The sequence below is a fragment of the Oncorhynchus mykiss genome, chromosome 11 (assembly GCF_013265735.2).
Source record: "Oncorhynchus mykiss isolate Arlee chromosome 11, USDA_OmykA_1.1, whole genome shotgun sequence".
NCBI lineage: Eukaryota > Metazoa > Chordata > Actinopteri > Salmoniformes > Salmonidae > Oncorhynchus > Oncorhynchus mykiss.
In genome coordinates, this window is record NC_048575.1 from 35,246,023 (window position 1) to 35,266,669 (window position 20,647).

At 45.1% G+C, this 20,647-nt stretch overlaps 1 protein-coding gene across 8 annotated transcripts in view; it reads right to left on the minus strand.

Annotated features, from left to right (window-relative positions):
* Positions 1-20,647, minus strand: part of LOC110535617 (voltage-dependent L-type calcium channel subunit beta-2) — a 129,662-nt gene that overhangs the window by 20,258 nt on the left and 88,757 nt on the right. For 5 of the 8 annotated variants that reach the window (XM_036935349.1, XM_036935348.1, XM_036935352.1 and 2 more), the window contains 5 exons: positions 14,510-14,629; positions 7,371-7,493; positions 6,977-7,113; positions 3,916-3,992; positions 3,231-3,370 (listed from right to left, as the gene is read on the minus strand). In XM_036935349.1, coding sequence (XP_036791244.1) covers positions 3,231-3,370; positions 3,916-3,992; positions 6,977-7,113; positions 7,371-7,493; positions 14,510-14,629 — 597 coding nt within the window. Of the gene's footprint in view, positions 1-2,945; positions 2,966-3,230; positions 3,371-3,915; positions 3,993-6,976; positions 7,114-7,269; positions 7,494-14,509; positions 14,630-20,647 lie in introns of those variants that run through there. The other 3 variants (XM_036935351.1, XM_036935350.1, XM_021620723.2) reach the window with 2 other exon arrangements.

Genomic DNA, 20,647 nt, shown 5'->3' on the forward strand with positions numbered 1-20,647 from the left:
TGAGTATGCAGGCCATTGAAGAACTGGGATATTTTCAGCTTCCAGGAATTGTGTGTACAGATCCTTGCGACATGGGGCAGTGCATTATCATGCTGAAACACGAGGTGATGGTGATGGATGAATGGCAGACAATGGGCCTCAGGATCTCGTCAAAGTATCTCTGTGCATTCAAAATGCCATTGATAAAATGCAATTGTGTTTGTTGTCCATAGCTCATGCCTGCCCATACCATAACCCCAGCGCCACTACTCTGTTCACAATGTTGACATCAGCAAATCACTCGCCCACACGACGCCATCTGCCCGGTACAGTTGAAACTGGGATTCATCCGATTCTCCAGAGTACCAGTGGCCATGGAAGGTGAGCATTTGCCCACTGAAGTCTGTTACAACGCCGAACTGCAGTCAGGTCAAGACCCTTTCCTGAGACGGATTCTGGATTCTGACAGTTTGTGCAGTAATTCTTTGTATGTACATCATCAGCTGTCTGGGTGGTTGGTCTCAGATAACCGCGCAGGTGAAGAAGCCGGATGTGGAGGTCCTGGGCTGGCGGTGGTTACACGTGGTCTGCAGTTGAGAGGCCGTTTGAACGTACTGCCAAATTCTCTAAAACGACGTGGTTGAGAAATTATCATTAAATTCTCTGGCAACAGCTCTGGTGGACATTCCTGGAGTCAGCATTCCAATTCCACGCTCCCTAAAAACTTGTGTTGTGTGACAAAACTGCACATTTTAGAGTGGCATTTTATTGTTCCCAGCACAAGGTGCACCTGTGTAATGATAATTCTGTTTAATCAACTTCTTGATATGGCCAAGAAGAAATGGTCACTAACAGAGACATTTTACAGATTAGCTTTTGGAACATTTCTGGGATCTTTTATTTCAGCTCATTAAAACATTGGAGCAACAATTTACATGTCGCGTTTATATTTTTGTTCAGAGTACCTATTGCTCTTGCAGTTTTTTTCTCCATCTCACCCTTTTTTTAATATCTTAGTCTCTCTGCTGTCTACCTGTCTTTTCCTCTCTCCATCTCATTCCCTCTCTCCATCTCATTCCCTCTGTCCCTCTCTCCATCTCTTTCCCTCTGTCCCTCTCTCCATCTCTTTCCCTCTCTCCATCTCATTCCCTCTCTCCATCTCATTCCCTCTCGCCATCTCATTCCCTCTCTCCATCTCTTTTCCTCTCTCCATCTCTTTTCCTCTCTCCATCTCATTCCCTCTCTCCATCTCATTCCCTCTCTCCATCTCTTTTCCTCTCTCCATCTCTTTTCCTCTCTCCATCTCATTCCCTCTCTCCATCTCATTCCCTCTCTCCAGCTCTTTTCCTCTCTCCATCTCATTCCCTCTCTCCATCTCATTCCCTCTCTCCATCTCTTTTCCTCTCTCCATCTCATTCCCTCTCTCCATCTCATTCCCTCTCTCCATCTCTTTTCCTCTCTCCATCTCATTCCCTCTCTCCATCTCATTCCCTCTCTCCATCTATTTTCCTCTCTCCATCTCATTCCCTCTCTCCATCTCATTCCCTCTCTCCATCTCTTTTCCTCTCTCCATCTCATTCCCTCTCTCCATCTCATTCCCTCTCTCCATCTTATTCCCTCTCTCCATCTCTTTTCCTCTCTCCATCTCATTCCCTCTCTCCATCTCATTCCCTCTCTCCATCTCTTTTCCTCTCTCCATCTCATTCCCTCTCTCCATCTCTTTTCCTCTCTCCATCTCATTCCCTCTCTCCATCTCTTTTCCTCTCTCCATCTCATTCCCTCTCTCCATCTCTTTTCCTCTCTCCATCTCTTTAACTCTCTCCATCTCTTTAACTCGCTCCATCTCTTTTCCTCTCTCCATCTCTTTTCCTCTCTCCATCTCTTTTCCTCTCTCCATCTCTTTTCCTCTCTCCATCTCTTTTCCTTTCTCCATCTCTTCTTCTCTCCATCTCTTCTTCTCTCCATCTCTTTTCCTCTCTCCATCTCTTTTCCTCTCTCCATCTCTTCCCCCCCCTTCCCCTCTTTCTCTCTCTCTATCTCTCTCCCAGTATCTGTCTCTCTCACTTTCATTTTTCTTCTGCTACCGTCACTGGCGGTCCCTGGGGAACTCTTGTTACATCCGAGTGGGGAAAGTGCTGCTAGATGCGGGCCAAAGCTGACCACGTCTGGAGAACCACCGGTCACTGTAGTCACAGATATTTTAGGGCATATTTTCCTGGCCTCGACTACAGGGTTATTGTTACAAAAGAAAATGCATGCTGCTAGATGATTGAAAACGGTGGCTATTGTCGCCATAGTTGTTGTATGGTCTTAGAAAGGACATTAGGCTGTACCTCTGTATCCATTTGGTATGCTGATTATTGTGAAAAGAAAATGAAAAAAAAAAATGTTTTAAAGAAAGAGGATGGAGATGACGTTGGGGTTTGACAAGATTTGCTCCATGTCAAGACACGGAGTGCACACTTGGACTAAGAACGCTTGTGTTTGTTATGTGTATAAGGTATGCCTACACACACATCCCGTCATGTGCCAAGAAAGCCCTGACGGGATGTTCCTAACTCCTTTGGAATGGTGTATTAAACGTAGCAGTGCTTTACATAAGAATAGATTTACGTAAGTTGTTTCATAATAAGACAAACACAAGAAGAGTTGTTGTATTTGTTCTAAAAGAGGTCACACTTGATTCATGCTGCTGTGTGATAAACACAACCAAACCAACAAGAGGACAGCAATCGCAGTTACTGTGGATATACACTTCTGGTTTTAGAGCTGGATACGCTGAGTTCCCACTAAATCTGCATCACGCACGTACACACGCACACACACAGAGACCACAGCGACGACAGTGAGTAAGAGGGGAGTCAAGAACGACCACAACCACCGCAGAGAAATCACAGAGGCACATCCCCCAGACCCCCAAGGCCCTGCTGGGGGTTTGGTGTGTGCTGCATGCTAACTTAACTTACCGACTTCTGCTTCTGCTTAGCTACAGCCCAGATGGAAGAGGAGAGAGAAAGAGCGTTAAGAAACAGCGCAACATGCATGCTAATGGCTCAAACGCCCAGCGGGGGAGAAGAGACACGGACTGCGGCAGTAAGACACGTAGGATAAACAGAACGGACAGACAAACGTATTTTGGACAGAGTGATGCTGAGCAGCCACAGTCAGGAAGTTGTCATGGGTAGCCGGACGGATGGACGGAGAGAGGAGATACAGGTCGAGAAAGAATACCAGCGTACTGCCATGTTTACCTTCTTAAAGAAGGGCATTCGTTTGTCTTTGGCTAGGGTGGGTGACATGACAGTGTTTGGCTGACTGACTTTAGGGGAGCGAAGGTGGACTGGAAGCTCATTGTCCTCGGGGTCTAAGCCTGTGGCGTCTATGTCAACGGCTATGCACACAGACATACAAGGCCACCGTCACACAGAAGCAATACACCAAAAGGCTACAGAGGTAACAATGAACACCTAACACTGAACAGATACACAGGTTATTCCAGCACATATAAAAACTATACAAACCATAAACGCGCCATAGCCAACTATGGTCATACTATGGTTTGACTATTCAGAAAAAGAGCACTGACAGTAACCAATAGCACATAAGTTAAGCAAACATTTAAGGCCACAGTAAAACAAAAATACCATTCTAACATTTTTACTATGGGCCTACATCCTGTTGATTTAACTACTGATTGGTCAAATTTCCTGACGTGTACTAATGACAGGTCAGCAGTAAAGTCAAAATAATGACCTTACTAATAAAACTTACCATCGTCTTCTATTTCTGTCCCCCTTCATACTCAAGCCCTCTTAGAGGTTGATGGAAGTTTGATAATACTCAAGTGTTAAGAGTAAAGAGTTTGTGTTAGTGAAAAACATGTCGACCACTGTCAAAACCCTGCTCCAAAACCCTGCTCCTGTGTCCTATACTCACCAGAGGAAGGGGGGGTGGATTTCCGCGAGTTAGGAACCACTTCACCTAAACTGGTAGAGGAGTTTGCTCCCGATTTACTGCGAAGATAAATTTCATATCAGTATATCATTCATATCAGCATATTTGAGGTGTTGCTAGTTGATAGTGTGGGATATCTCAAGCGGGGCTTGACATGAACTTTTTTAGCCACTTGTCTTTCGGGACAAATAGGACAGATTTTTGACTTGTCCGAAAGCTGAAGTCACTTGTATGGCCTTTAATACCATGGACCAAACAGTGACTGAAAATTGTGTTCTATGATGCAAGGAACCACGTCACAATATACATTCGTTATTGTCACTGGTATGGAATGGAAGGCTGCTGGTTTCTGATCCCATGTATTATATCTCCTGCCGTTGTGGCCTTCAGCAAGGCACTTAACCCCCCCCACAAAGTAAAATACTTCACTGAAAGGCTACTGTATAAAAACACATGTGGTCTGTTATCTGGAGAACTGCTGGGTGTGCTGACTGTTGAACCAACCCTGCTCAAACACACCAGAGTCAGCTTATCAAGGTCCTGTTGAGCAGCCGATTTTTTGACTATGTGGTGTGTTCATGCAGGACTGGAGCAAAAGCCTAAAGTAGCTCTCCTGGACTCTCCAGGAGGATGGTTGGCCACCCTGAAACATTACAATTATCAACCAAATACTTTTTATGTATTTTAGAAAATAATTCCTTCACTCACTCACCCACGGATCAGATGGGGCGGCAGGGTAGCCTAGTGGTTAGAGCATTGGACTAGTAACCGAAAGGTTGCAAGTTCAAATCCCCGAGCTGACAAGGTACAAAATCTGTCGTTCTGCCCCTGAACAGGCAGTTAACCCACTGTTCCTAGGCCGTCATTGAAAATAAGAATTTGTTCTTAACTGACTTGCCTAGTAAAATAAAGGTAAAAAAAAAAAAAATGGCTAAGGTCGGTGAGGTAGCGAACTAAGATGTTTTTCTATTTGTAACATATTCAGTGTTCAGTCCAGGGAGATATTGACAGCACAGGAGTTAGGCTACTTGTCAATTAGGCTGTTCTTTAAAAAAAATACTTTGTCAGAATTACATGGCTGGTATTGAATAGAGGCGAATCCTAGACAATTTGGAGCGCTTGAGAGACTGTTTTACAACTGGGGTATGCAGCATTGGTTTCATCAACTGCACACCTACAAAGTATGTGGGCACTTGCACATCGAACATCTCATTCCAAAATTATGGGAATTAATATGGAGTTGGTACCCCTTTGCTGCTATAACAGCCTCCACTCTTCTGGGCAGGCTTTCCACAGATGTTGGAACATTGCTGCGGGGGCTTGCTTCTGTTCAGCCACAGGAGCATTAGTGAGGTCGGGCACTGATATTGGGGGATTAGGCCTGGCTCGCAGTTGGCGTTCCAATTAATCCCGATGGGGTTGAGGTCAGGGCTCTGTGCAGGCCAGTCTAGTTCTTCCACATCGATCTCGACAAACCATTTCTGTATGGACCTCACTTTGTGCACGGGGGCATTGTCATGCTGAAATAGAAAAGGGCCCTCCCCAAACTGTTGCCACAAAGTAGGAAGCACAGAATAATTTAAAATATAATTGTATGATTTAGCATTAAGATTTCCCTTCACTGGAACTAAGGGGCCTTGCCTGAACCATGAAAAACAGCCCCAGACCATTATTTATCATCCACCAAACTTTCCAGTTGGCACTATGCATTGCGACAGGTAGCGTTCTCCTGGCATCCACCAAACCCAGATTCGTCCACTGGACTGCCATATGGTGAAGCGTGGTTCATCACTCCAGAGAACTTGTTTCCAATGGCGGAAAGCTTTACACCACTCCAACCGACGCTTGGCATTGAGCATGTCGATTTTAGGCTTGTGTGCGAATGCTCGGCCATTGAAACCCATTTCATGAAGCTTCCGACGAACAGTTCTTGTTCTGACGTTGCTTCCAGAGGCAGTTTGGAGCTCGGAAGTAAGTGTTGCAACCGAGAAGAGACGATTTTTACGCACTACGCACATCAGCCTCAGCGGTCCCATTCTGTGAGCTTGCGTGGCCTACCACTTTACGACTGATCCATTGTTGCTCCTAGATGTTTCCACTTCACAATGTCAGCACTTACAGTTGACCGGGGAAGCTCTAGCAGGGCATACATTTGACCAACTGACTTGTTGGAAAGGTGGCATCCTATGACGGTGCCACGTTAAAAGTCACTGAGCTCTTCAGTACGGGCCATTCTACTGCCAATGTTTGTCTATGGAGATTGCATGGCTTTGTGCTCATTGTATACACCTGTCAGCAACGGGTGTGGCTGAAATAGCCAAATCCACTCATTTGAAGGTGTGTCTATCAACTGCGTGTTGGCCATTTGCGGTTATAGCCTAGACGAGTGTCGGTGGAAATGTATTTTAGGACATTGGACACGACAATGACATTAATACATTCCAGTAGCGAAATAGTTAGTCTGTTATTTTACCTGCTGCGCAATGTCTCTCGCTCTCCTTCTCATTTGGCAATGGCCCACTGGTAAACAGGTGATGCACACACCATGACTTTTCCAGGACTTCAGTGCTGACCAAAAATTTGCTATAAATGTGCAAATAACTCTCTAACTAACAATGAATATCAATAAATTGTGCAAATGCAGCTAGGCTCACTTTTATCTCAAAAAACGGCATCTGGCGACTGCATGATTGAAATACCGCTCGGGCCTGTCAGAGCAGGCCTACAATAATTATACCCCAACGCGCTCTGCAGAGGTTGGGAGGTAAGTGTGTAATTTACCTCCCAATCTCTGATACAATTCTCATAGAAGTAGCTTAATTGTTTGATATTGTGATTTTTGCATGATTCTTCTGCACTTGTTCATGCGGACAATTGAATCGGTAACCTGCTTGTCAGGCAATTACTTTTACTTGACCCGAGCAAGCGGACAAGCGTTAATGTCGAGTCCTGTCAAGTGTTGGCTCCATGGCAGCATCATGATTGGGTGAGGTGCATGTTAGTTTCCGTGATGATTTTAATGAGTGAGGGGGCTGGTAGCTACCTGGAGTGGAACTTGCCCTGTTTGGCTCTCTGCTCGTGTTGTACCCGAGTGTTCTCGATCTTCACAGGACTGGGGATGAAACCGATTTCACAGCCTTCCTTCACCAGACGACCTATCCACCAGTCATTATTAAATTTCTACAACAGTGGGACAGATGTAAGACAGATCAGCCTTCTCCTTTTGCTCATCATCACCAACATCATTGTTACCCTCATCATTGTCGTCATGGTTATCGTCATCATAGTTGTCATCATCATCATCACCACCTTTATCATAATCATATTTAACCTCACCCTCCTCCTCCTCATCGTCATCATTGTTATCGCCATCATCATAATCATCATCATCATCCTTCTCCACCACATCATGATGTGATATTACTGTGACCCCTGACCTCTTTGACGTGGAGGAAGTCTTTAGCCTCAAAGGAGATGGCCATGCCCGGCACGGGGACGCCATCATCATTGGTGGCGCAGTAGTTGACATTTGTGCGGACAGCAAATGCAACTGGTTTAGTCTGCCAAAGGAAGAAAACGGAGGGGTTAAAAGTTTTGGCTCCACAAGACATGATACTTATGGGTGTGAATGTTTAAACATTCAAACGATTCAAGTAAATTGGGATCCTTAACTTTATGAAAAATCCCTAACTGAAAATTGATGTTAGTGGGTCAATTTGTGGGGAATAGTGGGTCGAGTTCATCAACAACTAAGAGCGTTGAAGCGCGAGGCTACACTTCTCTGCTGTTTGGGGCCCTGGCTACCAAGCTGAAGCGAACCCGTGCACATGCGCACATTATATTCTTCAATAATTAAGGGGTACATATCATTAATTTATAAGTCACTAAATGGATGTAACAACTACAGATTGAGTTATTCAGAATGTGTCTGACTCCAACAACAAATACAAGCATTGCACCCTATGCAAGTTAGTTACGGTACATTGAATATTGAGCGATGACTTGGCCAAAGGTGACTGTGTGAGAAAGAAGTGTTGCATCTCGCTCATCTCAATATCCTAGCCTACTAATTGAAGTTGCGAGACATTGCAAGCAAAGAAATGACAAGATACAGCATTCAGATACAGATAGTGATCCTAAACTTGTGAATACCAGTGCTGGACAAAAAAGTTATACTGAGATATACACTAGAAATGAGAGGACTGTACACATCATTTTGCTGCTCTGCAGTGCTTTAGTACACAACATTCCCACTTCACATAAGTCAAAGCTGAACTCCACGGAATCGGGAGACAGCAGCGTTCGTTCCCTGAATGTAATTATACGTGATGTTTTTTTATAGCTGAGAAGAGAGTTGTGCTATTCGCGGGGCTATTTTCTCCCCCATTGTGTGAGGTGTAAAAATAACTGCAGTCAGAGATGCTGCCTGGCAGGCAGATTGTGACTCCCGCACACTCACTTCTTTCTTTATCAATGACCACGCTGATGTGCTGGATTGCGTTCCAAATGACACCCTATTCCCTATGTAGTGCGCTACTTTTGACGAGAGTCTGGTCAAACGTAGTGCACTAGATAGGGAATAGAGTGCCATTTGGGATGTATAGATTCTCTGCCCCTTCCTCTACCACCCTGCTATAGGCTACACAGCCTGGATGACAATCAACTGGAGGAAAGCAACACAACATGAGTTAGTGGCATAACCAACATACTGTATGAGCAAAAAGATCAACTAGGGTTGGAGCCTTGGAGCGATTGGACGGTTTCATAGCCAAGCTTTGTTTTTGTCTTGTGTTTCCTTCTGACTAACAATGAGCCAACTGTACAAATGCAAATGATCGGTAAATATAACCGGTACAATGGCTGGATCAATGTGTCCCAACATGTCCCCCTCTGGGACAGCCATTCATCCAGGTTGTGTCCCAAATGACACCCTATTCCCGTTTTTAGTGCACTCCTTTTGATCAGGGCTCATAGGGCCAAACGTATAGGGAATAGGGTCGAGATTTGGGATGCAATGCCAGTCCATCTGAATAAAACAAACAGAATAAAATGTTTTCCCTCCTAGGGCCTGACACAACAGCTTTAAGACAGAGAGATCGATCCAACGCAAGAGAATGCAACGAGGTCAAATCCCCCCCCCCCCTCCCAAACTTTCTAAGAGACAGGAGGGAGCAACATGTCGTGCAAATCCACCCCCACTGTAGTAAAGGCATCACACTTTCTGGAAAAATGAATTTAGAACATAAAGACCTTTTAAAAAATAGGTCACTGACAACAGAAAAGAGACAGAGGAACAAATCGTAACCTGACCGTGGCCTTAAAGAATATCCTTTTTTATAACTTGTTTCGAGAATGACATAAAATGTTATGGGACATTATCGTAATCTGTGCTGAGTCTGGCCGTGGCAACGGGTAGTGGCAGTTGGTAACATGGACATGGCCCTATCCGGATGACATTTCCTCTGCCTGTGAAAGCATGACAAGCCCCTCGGCCACTGGCGGTCGACGGAGAGCCAAGCCAAATGCACAATGATTACAACCCACATTAATCTCCACTGGCCCTTTTGCTAAATGTTTACCTGAAGATGAAAGAGAGAGGGAAGGGGAGCTATCAGAGAGTCATACAGCATAAACCCAATGTGAAACCTTGAAAAATGCTATGCAAACACCAAAGGAATCATAAAGCTAAATCTGACTGGCCATTGTGCAGTTTGGGAAAATTCCAGAAGGGCTGATCAATCTTTAGCACAGTGCAACTGACTAAATTGTGTTTTTTGCATAGAATGATCATTATTTTGCTAATTATTGGGGCCTGCGTGGTGTGTACAGACGTTGGATCATAATTTGAGCCAGTTTGCTACAGCAGGAAAATAATCCTGCAGCAACAGGAAATGTGAATTATTATGTGGATTATAATTAATGGACATTTTTGCGAGGGTGGATACATTTTTCGTAAGGGAAAGGGGAGAGTCTGAAATTACAAAGTGGAAATTACAAACTTCAGAAGCCGTTTTAAGCCTCAAATACACAACACATTTTAAATAGTTCTCCTGCAACATGGCGATCCAATTAAGATCCTACATCTGTAATGCCCAGACTCATTTCTGGTCCCAGTCCTTCCCTGTGTTGAAGAAGCCATACAAATGGCCCTGGAAAGCACTTAAGCCTGTATTAAAACCCAGAGATGTTGCAACAACTGTTAGGTAAGAATCCTCACTCGGAGGAGGGAGTGTAATTCTTCCCAGTCACCTTCAGCCGTCGGCCTAGCTTATGGGACCATCGGCTGTCACCAGGGGCTCAGTCGTGAAGACCAGGGGCTGGGGGGGGGGGGGGGTTGTGGGTCCCTTTCCTGCAATTCTACATCATTTTACATGACTGGAGACATTACGAGGATATTTACTTCTACCACACAAATTATCCAGATGACAAGCTGACATTTATAAAATGAAAGACCCATGTCTTAAATGCAACCAATAGCATGGGCCAATGGAAACAGTGGACACACAGCTTTTAGGCCTACAACATGAAGAGATTTCCGTCCACCGACTCTACAGTGGCACTCACTTATTCAAACAGGTTTTTCCCACCTTTGCATTTTGAAATATTGCGAAATACCTTCTACCTGCTGCCTGCTGTTCATTGACAGCCACAACTCAACAATCAGCAGTTTTACATGTTGTTGCCCAATTGCGTGATTCCCGACTGTGGACTAGGCCTATGTGCTCATAATGTGACAAAACACAATCCACAGGAATTTGTCATAATAAGCTAGTGATCCTCTGTGGCTAAATTCTGCAGGTGTGGTATTTTCAAAGATGTCATCTATCTTCATAGAGAAAGGAGTAATTATGTAAATTGGCAAATGTACTTCAATATATCTGCAGCACTTCCTGCAGCGCTATGTTTCCTTCCATGTTCCAAGGCCAAATCAATGAATCAACACTTCTTAATATTCATTCAATCGATTGTGGCCAGTAAACCCCATATGAGGTTGTGTAGGTAGGCCTACTGTTACAATTATTTAAAATAATCTATCCGCAAGTAGCCTAGCCTACAATTACAATGAGAATCAATTCAGTAAGTCAATGAAGCCAGTAGTAGTTTCAGCTATATTGTTATTGAAACGATGTAGGCCTTGTGAACTTTTTAAACGACGAAACAAATGTGTCAAATGACTTCGCAAAAGTAGACTGAAATGACTGAAATGCATCATAAAAGGATTGGAAAGTTCAGGAAAACAACAGGGGAGCTCATCGGGTAAGCTACAGTATAGGCATAATGTGTGTGTAGAGAGAAAATCTGTATTGCTTTCAATTGCAAGACTAATGGTCATGAGCACTCACCTCAATTTAGATAACATTTCCTAGCCTAATTGTGACCAAACATCCAAGCGGAGATTCAGTGAAAGCAAAAAATATGAGTTCCCATGCTTGTCTCAAAGCAGGGCATTGAAGCTGTCCCAATTAAAACGGTGCTCGAATTATCAGTTGACCGCACATGGCAATTGCTTCAAAAACAATTTTTTAGGTATCCTGCCGGAGCACCATTTTTTAAATGATTACTAAGCCATCATTTCTGAATGAAAGTTGATACCGAAGCCTATTGTATAAAATAATTGTAGTATATACTGACAATGCATCATCCAAATTGGATGATTGCCTGTGCCGACACATAGTGTAAGTGGCTAAAGGAAAAGGTTCTATTTTGTTCATCCTAAAACACCAAATTAGGCCCACCTTATCATACATTAGGCCTACCCTATCATACATTAGGCCTACCTTATCAGAAATTAGGCCTATCTTGAATGATGTAAGTGAGGGTGGCTAACCAGCCGAACCAATAGAAGTATAGAGCAGCCACCGCATGACAAAAAAAACATTCTACCATGAATGTGCACCATTAGACTGATTGCCCAGATTTATCTTGATCTGTAAATGGGTTTTTCCACTGTAAAAAACACCGTCTTCCCTATATACGCACTACTTTTGATCAGAGCCTTAATGGCCCTGGTGAAAGTAGCACACTATCAAATGGAATGGAGTACCATTTAAAACACCGTCAGCTAGTGTGTGCTTGTGTGGTCTGGAGAACTGGGACTACCTTACTTATGCTCCACTGCTTCTCGCTCTCTAGCTATTCAGGGATCAATTACCTGGTCTGTGACGTCCGTAGCCCATGCTAGCCCAATCATATGATCATCAATCATATGTTTTGCCAGCTGTATTTCTGCCTGCTTGAGCAGCAATAGCTCAGATACACATGAAAACGCGAAATGACCCCGGAAATCGATAGAATATCGCTCAGAGATGCACAAAAACGACATAGCATTCAAAATGTGTGAATCTTTCTTTTAATGCTATTTCAGAGACCTGTGTGCATCTGTGTATCTCCTCTCCTGACCTTGTATGGCACCTAGGTACACTGTGTACACTATCACCCCCCTGTTCCTCTCCTGTCATCCCCCTGTCCATCCCTGTGTTCCTCTCCTGTCCATCCCTCTGTTCCTCTCCTGTCATCCCCATTTTCCTCATCTCCTCTCCTGTCCATCCCCCTGTTCCTCTCCTGTCTATCCCCCTGTTCCTCTCCTCATCTCCTCTCCTGTCCATCCCTCTGTTCCTCTCCTGTCCATCCCCCTGTTCCTCTGCTCATCTCCTCTCCTATCGATCCCCCTGTTGCTCTCCTCTCCTGTCCATCACCCTGTTCCTCTCCTGTCCATCCCCCTGTTCCTCTCCTCATCTCTCCCCTCCCATCCATCCCCCTGTTGCTCTCCTCTCCTCTTGTCCATCCTCCTATTCCTCTCCTCATCGCTCCTCTCCTGTCCATCCCCCTGTTCCTCTCCTCATCGCTCCTCTCCTGTCCATCCCCCTGTTCCTCTCCTCATCGCTCCCTCTCCTGTCCATCCCCCTGTTCCTCTTCTGTCCATCCCCCTGTTCCTCTCCTCATCTATCTATCCCCCTGTTGCTCTCCCCTCCTCATCGCTCCTCTCCATCAACCTGTTCCTCTCCTGTACATCCCCATGTTCCTCTCCTCATCTCTCCCCTCCCATCCATCCCTCGGTTGCTCTTCTCTCCTCATCTCCCTGTCCATCCCCCTGTTCCTCTCCTTTATGCAACACAGAAAGGCGTTCATTAGGCATGCAGTATTGACCGCAGCAAGAGAGAGGGTGAGAGAAAGCGAGGGGAAGAGAAAGAAGGCTGGTGAGAGTGAGTGAGGGGAGAGGGAGAGAAAAGAGAGGGATGAAGAGGGAGAGAATAGGACAGAGGGGGGAAAGGCCGGTGAGAGAATGAGGGGTTGGAGAAGAGCGAGTGAGGGCATAGGGAAAGAGAAAGAAGGGAGGAAGAGAATGGAATAAAGAGTGGAACCCTGGTAGGTTGCGCTGTGGTTGATGGCCAATTAACACCACAGAGACCTCTCTCTTTCTCTCTCTCTCTCTTCCTTGTCTTTCTCTCTCTCTCTCTCTTCCTTGTCTTTCTCTCTCTCTCTCTCTCTCTTCCTTGTCTTTCTCTCTCTCTCTGTCAATATGCATATTTTATTGGCCAATAACCTGGAGCCTTCTCTGTGCCCGTACTGACAGTGTTATTAGACACCTGTCCTGTGTGTTGCTGTGCCCGCCTTGTAACTTGTAATCTGGCACCGTCATTGCATAAGCACGCAACGGTGGATCTCGCACCATAAATAAAGATTCTCGTATCATTTCACCTTGAGCAAACGTTTCAAATTGTTCTGAAGTCAATTGTAAATCCTTACTGCGCGCAGAGCGGGCACAATGTGTTAGCTGTGAAGTAGGAGCCCGTAAAATGTGCCGAGGTAAGGTCCCCTTAAAACTTCATCAATCCAGCATTTTTTATTTTTTATTTTTTTCAGAAATGAGCAGAGCCATATGGTCATTTCAGCACTGCCTATGCATAATGCAATAGATAATGAGGACAGTTCTCAGAAGTCCAGACAACTGAATATTTTACATTCATATTGTACGTAATTGGGTGACATTGATTGATTGTTGGGGGTATTTTTACAGAGGAAACGAGAGGTTCGCCTTGGTTTGAATCTGGGGTTATGTCTGAAACTGAGCCCCATTCCCTATAGTGCACTACTTTTAACCAGAGCCCTCTTTCTTTAACACTATAATTTTCTCTCTCTCTCTGTCAATCTCTCTGTCACTCTATATATGTTGCTCTGTCTCTCTCTGTCACTCTCTCTGTCACTCTATATATGTTGCTCCCTCTGTCACTCTCTCTTTCACTCTATATATGTTGCTCTCTCTCCCTCTGTCACTCTCTCTTTCACTCTATATATGTCGCTCTCTCTCCCTCTGTCACTCTCCCTCTGTGTTTTTCTCCGTTTTGCTGACTCGTGTATCACTGACTCCTTGGTGTTGCTCTGAGGTGATGGAGGGGAGGAGGGCAGACAGACAGCGTTGGTTTGCTGTCAGAGTGTGTTTTGGGAACAGCCTGTAGAGCTGATTAGAGCTGTGCAGTCAGACAGAGGGGCTCAAATGCATGTGAGGGGCTACTGATGAGAGAGAGAGAGAGAGAGAGAAAGAGAGAGAGAGAGAGAGAGAGAGAGAGAGAGGTACCTTGGCCTTGTCGAGCTGTGCCTGAGCCTGCCGCTCTGCTTCTCGTCGCACTGCCTCCTTATCCTCCTCCAGGGAAACATCGGAGTCTGATGGACGGCTGGTGTAGGAGTCCGCCGAACCCTGCAGAGTAGAGGGAAACACACATTAAGGAAAGATACATGACAGATTAATGCATCCGACCTCAATAACACACAACAAGAGACTAACTCTTCAGCCCTCAACATCAAACAACAGACTTACTCTTCAGCCCTCTACATCAAACAACAGACTTACTCTTCAGCCCTCAACATCAAATAACAGACTTACCCTTCAGCTCTCTACATCAAACAACAGACTTACTCTTCAGCCCTCAACATCAAACAACAGACTTACTCTTCAGCCCTCTACATCAAACAACAGACTTACTCTTCAGCCCTCAACATCAAACAACAGACTTCCTCTTCAGCCCTCAACATCAAACAACAGACTTACTCTTCAGCCCTCAACATCAAACAACAGACTTACTCTTCAGCCCTCAACATCAAACAACAGACTTACTCTTCAGCCCTCAACATCAAACAACAGGCTTACTCTTCAGCCCTCAAAATCAAACAACAGACTTACTCTTCAGCCCTCAACATCAAACAACAGACTTACTCTTCAGCCCTCAACATCAAACAAACAGACTTACTCTTCAGCCCTCAACATCAAACAACAGGCTTACTCTTCAGCCCCCAACATCAAACAACAGACTTACTCTTCAGCCCTCTACATCAAACAACAGACTTACTCTTCAGCCCTCAACATCAAACAACAGACTTACTCTTCAGCCCTCAACATCAAACAACATACTTACTCTTCAGCCCTCAAAATCAAACAACAGACTTACTCTTCAGCCCTCAACATCAAACAACAGACTTACTCTTCAGATCTTAACATCAAACAACAGACTTACTCTTCAGCCCTCGACATCAAACAACAGACTTACTCTTCAGCCCTCGACATCAAACAACAGACTTACTCTTCAGCCCTCAACATCAAACAACAGACTTACTCTTCAGCCCTCAACATCAAACAACAGACTTACTCTTCAGCCCTCGACATCAAACAACAGACTTACTCTTCAGCCCTCAACATCAAACAACAGACTTACTCTTCAGCCCTCAACATCAAACAACAGACTTACTCTTCAGCCCTCAACATCAAACAACAGACTTACTCTTCAGCCCTCAACATCAAGCAACAGACTTACTCTTCAGCCCTCAACATCAAACAACAGACTTACTCTTCAGCCCTCAACATCAAACAACAGACTTACTCTTCAGCCCTCTACATCAAACAACAGACTTACTCTTCAGCCCTCTACATCAAACAACAGACTTACTCTTCAGACCTCAACATCACACAAGAGATGAACTCTTCAGACTCACACTCATCAGTCACACCAACACTCACTGTCACAGAATCTATACACCATGCCCGTGCTGTCAGTGAGGCATCACATTTGAAAGGTCCAAATTTGAAGACAATTGCTGGTAAACTAGTTTGCAATGGACATTCCTGCCTTGTTCAGCAGTGTCTCACTGAAACTCAAGCAGAAGCACTATTTTTTGGAGAGGGGTTCTGTCAAAAACGAAAAAGTAGTTAAAAAACACTATGAGACCACAAATATATTAATGACCACACTCAACGCCAGAGGTACAATGCATCGTCGGAGAGCATCAGAACCTAGTTAAGTGAACTTAGTGAACAGGCGCACAACGTCTAAATCACACAATATTCAAACCCAGAGGGAGGAGAGGCAGAAAGAAATCACAATAGCTAATTGGATGCATGTTTCAAATGGACATTCCCCTGCTTCTCATAAAGCAGCGGGACAACCACTATCTCACATTGCCTAAGGACACATCAGTAACTATAGGGTACTATAGCTGTAGGTTTGTCTTCCATGACGTGAGCGCCCTCTCTCTCTCTCTCTCTCTCTCTCTCTCCTCTCTTACTATTTTCTACATTGTAGAATAACAGTGAAGACATCAAAACTATGAAATAACACATGGAATCATGTAGTAAACAACTAAATTGTTCAACAAATCAAAACATATTTTACATTTGAGATTCTTCAAAGTAGCCACCCTTTGCCTTGATGACAGCTTTGCACACTTTTGGCATTCTCTCAACCAGCTTCGTGAGGAATGCTTTTCCAACAGTCTTGAAGGAGTTCCCACATATGCTGAGTACTTGTTGGCTGGTTTTCCTTCACTCTGCGTCCAACTCATCACAAACCATCTCAATTGGGATGAGGTCAGGTGATTGTGGAGGCCAGGTCATCTGATGCAGCACTCCGTCACTCTCCATGAGCCTGGAAGTGTGTTGGGTCATTGTCCTGATGAAAAACAAATGATAGTCCCACTAAGCGCAAACCAGATGAGAAGGGGTATTGCTGCAGAATGCTCTGGTAGCCATGCTGATTAAGTGTGCCTTGAATTCTAAATGAATCACTGACAGTGTCACCAGCAAAGCACACCCACACCATAACACCTCCTCCTCCATGCTTCACAGTCGGAACCACACAGTTTATACACACAGGCAGGCACAGACAAGCTGGAACACACGCACATACACACACTCAGACACACACACACACACACACTCTGCAAAGTTACAATGTGGGCAGGCAGCCCAGTATGTTTATAGCCCTGTTTTGTTATTGTCAGACTCAGAGGGACTTTTTGAACAGAAGGAAGGGTGATGCATTCTCTTACCTGCACAGAGAGGCATGGCACTGCCAGCCACACAATATCCTCACTGCACCATTACACTGCTCTCTGTTCTCCTCTGTCTGGGTTCAAAATAAAAAATAAATAACCTCAAACTCTACCCGGCTGATTTAAAACTATCCAAGCATCCCGTAACCCTTACAAAAATATCCATTAATTATAATCCACCTAATAATTGACATTTCCTGTTGCTACAGGATCATTGTAATGCTGTAGCAAACTGGCTCACATTAAGATCCTACATCTGTAGATGAGACACTGCTCATTAACAATTTTTTTTTATTTTTTATTTTTTTATTTCACCTTTATTTAACCAGGTAGGCTAGTTGAGAACAAGTTCTCATTTGCAACTGCGACCTGGCCAAGATAAGGCATAGCAGTGTGAACAGACAACACAGAGTTACACATGGAGTAAACAATTAACAAGTCAATAACACAGTAGAAAAAAGGGGAGTCTATATATACATTGTGTGCAAAAGGCATGAGAAGGTAGGCAAATAATTACAATTATGCAGATTAACACTGGAGTGATAAATGATCAGATGGTTACGTACAGGTAGAGATTGGTGTGCAAAAGAGCAGAAAAATAAAAATAAATAAATAAAAACAGTATGGGGATGAGGTAGGTGAAAATGGGTGGGCTATTTACCAATAGACTATGTACAGCTGCAGCGATCGGTTAGCTGCTCGGAGAGCAGATGTTTGAAGTTGGTGAGGGAGATAAAAGTCTCCAACTTCAGCGATTTTTGCAATTCGTTCCAGTCACAGGCAGCAGAGAACTGGAACGAAAGGCGGCCAAATGAGGTGTTGGCTTTAGGGATGATCAGTGAGATACACCTGCTGGAGCGCGTGCTACGGATGGGTGTTGCCATCGTAACCAGTGAACTGAGATAAGGCGGAGCTTTACCTAGCATGGACTTGTAGATGACCTGGAGCCAGTGGGTCTGGCGACGAATATGTAGCGAGGGCCAGCCGACTAGAGCATACAAGTCGCAGTGGTGGGTGGTATAAGGTGCTTTAGTGACAAAACGGATGGCACTGTGATAAACTGCATCCAGTTTGCTGAGTAGAGTGTTGGAAGCAATTTTGTAGATGACGTCGCCGAAGTCGAGGATCGGTAGGATAGTCAGTTTTACTAGGGTAAGTTTGGCGGCGTGAGTGAAGGAGGCTTTGTTGCGGAATAGAAAGCCGACTCTTGATTTGATTTTCGATTGGAGATGTTTGATATGGGTCTGGAAGGAGAGTTTAGAGTCTAGCCAGACACCTAGGTACTTATAGATGTCCACATATTCAAGGTCGGAACCATCCAGGGTGGTGATGCTGGTCAGGCGTGCGGGTGCAGGCAGCGAACGGTTGAAAAGCATGCATTTGGTTTTACTAGCGTTTAAGAGCAGTTGGAGGCCACGGAAGGAGTGCTGTATGGCATTGAAGCTCGTTTGGAGGTTAGATAGCACAGTGTCCAAGGACGGGCCGGAAGTATATAGAATGGTGTCGTCTGCGTAGAGGTGGATCAGGGAATCGCCCGCAGCATGAGAAACATCATTGATATATACAGAGAAAAGAGTCGGCCCGAGAATTGAACCCTGTGGCACCCCCATAGAGACTGCCAGAGGACCGGACAGCATGCCCTCCGATTTGACACACTGAACTCTGTCTGCAAAGTAATTCGTGAACCAGGCAAGGCAGTCATCCGAAAAACCGAGGCTACTGAGTCTGCCGATAAGAATACGGTGATTGACAGAGTCGAAAGCCTTGGCAAGGTCTATGAAGACGGCTGCACAGTACTGTCTTTTATCGATGGCGGTTATGATATCGTTTAGTACCTTGAGCGTGGCTGAGGTACACCCGTGACCGGCTCGGAAACCAGATTGCACAGCGGAGAAGGTACGGTGGGATTCAAGATGGTCAGTGACCTGTTTGTTGACTTGGCTTTCGAAGACCTTAGATAGGCAGGGCAGGATGGATATAGGTCTGTAACAGTTTGGGTCCAGGGTGTCGCCCCCTTTGAAGAGGGGGATGACTGCGGCAGCTTTCCAATCCTTGGGGATCTCAGACGATATGAAAGAGAGGTTGAACAGGCTGGTAATAGGGGTTGCGACAATGGCGGCGGATAGTTTCAGGAATAGAGGGTCCAGATTGTCCAGCCCAGCTGATTTGTACGGGTCCAGGTTTTGCAGCTCTTTCAGGACATCTGCTATCTGGATTTGGGTAAAGGAGAACCTGGAGAGGCTTGGGCGAGTAGCTGCGGGGGGGGGGGGAGCTGTTGTCCGAGGTTGGAGTAGCCAGGCGGAAGGCATGGCCAGCCGTTGAGAAATGCTTGTTGAAGTTTTCGATAATCATGGATTTATCGGTGGTGACCATGTTACCTAGTCTCAGTGCAGTGGGCAGCTGGGAGGAGGTGCTCTTGTTCTCCATGGACTTCACAGTGTCCCAGAACTTTTTGGAGTTGGAGCTACAGGATGCAAACTTCTGCCTGAAGAAGTTGGCTTTAGCTTTCCTGACTGACTGTGTGTATTGGTTCCTGACTTCCCTGAACAGTTGCATATCGCGGGGACTATTCGATGTTAGCGCAGTCCGCCACAGGATGTTTTTGTGCTGGTCGAGGGCAGTCAGGTCTGGAGTGAACCAGGGGCTATATCTGTTCTTAGTTCTGCATTTTTTGAACGGAGCATGCTTATCTAAAATGGTGAGGAAGTTACTTTTAAAGAAAGACCAGGCATCCTCAACTGACGGGATGAGGTCAATGTCCTTCCAGGATACCCGGGCCAGGTCGATTAGAAAGGCCTGCTCACAGAAGTGTTTTAGGGAGCGTTTGACAGTGATGAGGGGTGGTCGTTTGACTGCGGCTCCGTAGCGGATACAGGCAATGAGGCAGTGATCGCTGAGATCCTGGTTGTAGACAGCGGAGGTGTATTTGGAGGGCCAGTTGGTCAGGATGACGTCAATGAGGGTGCCCTTGTTTACAGAGTTAGGGTTGTACCTGGTGGGTTCCTTGATGATTTGAGTGAGATTGAGGGCATCTAGCTTAGATTGTAGGACTGCCGGGGTGTTAAGCATATCCCAGTTTAGGTCACCTAACAGAACAAACTCTGAAGCTAGATGGGGGGCGATCAATTCACAAATGGTGTCCAGGGCACAGCTGGGAGCTGAGGGGGGTCGGTAGCAGGCGGCAACAGTGAGAGACTTATTTCTGGAGAGAGTAATTTTCAAAATTAGTAGTTCGAACTGTTTGGGTATGGACCTGGAGAGTATGACATTACTTTGCAGGCTATCTCTGCAGTAGACTGCAACTCCTCCCCCTTTGGCAGTTCTATCTTGACGGAATATGTTATAGTTGGGTATGGAAATCTCAGAATTTTTGGTGGCCTTCCTGAGCCAGGAT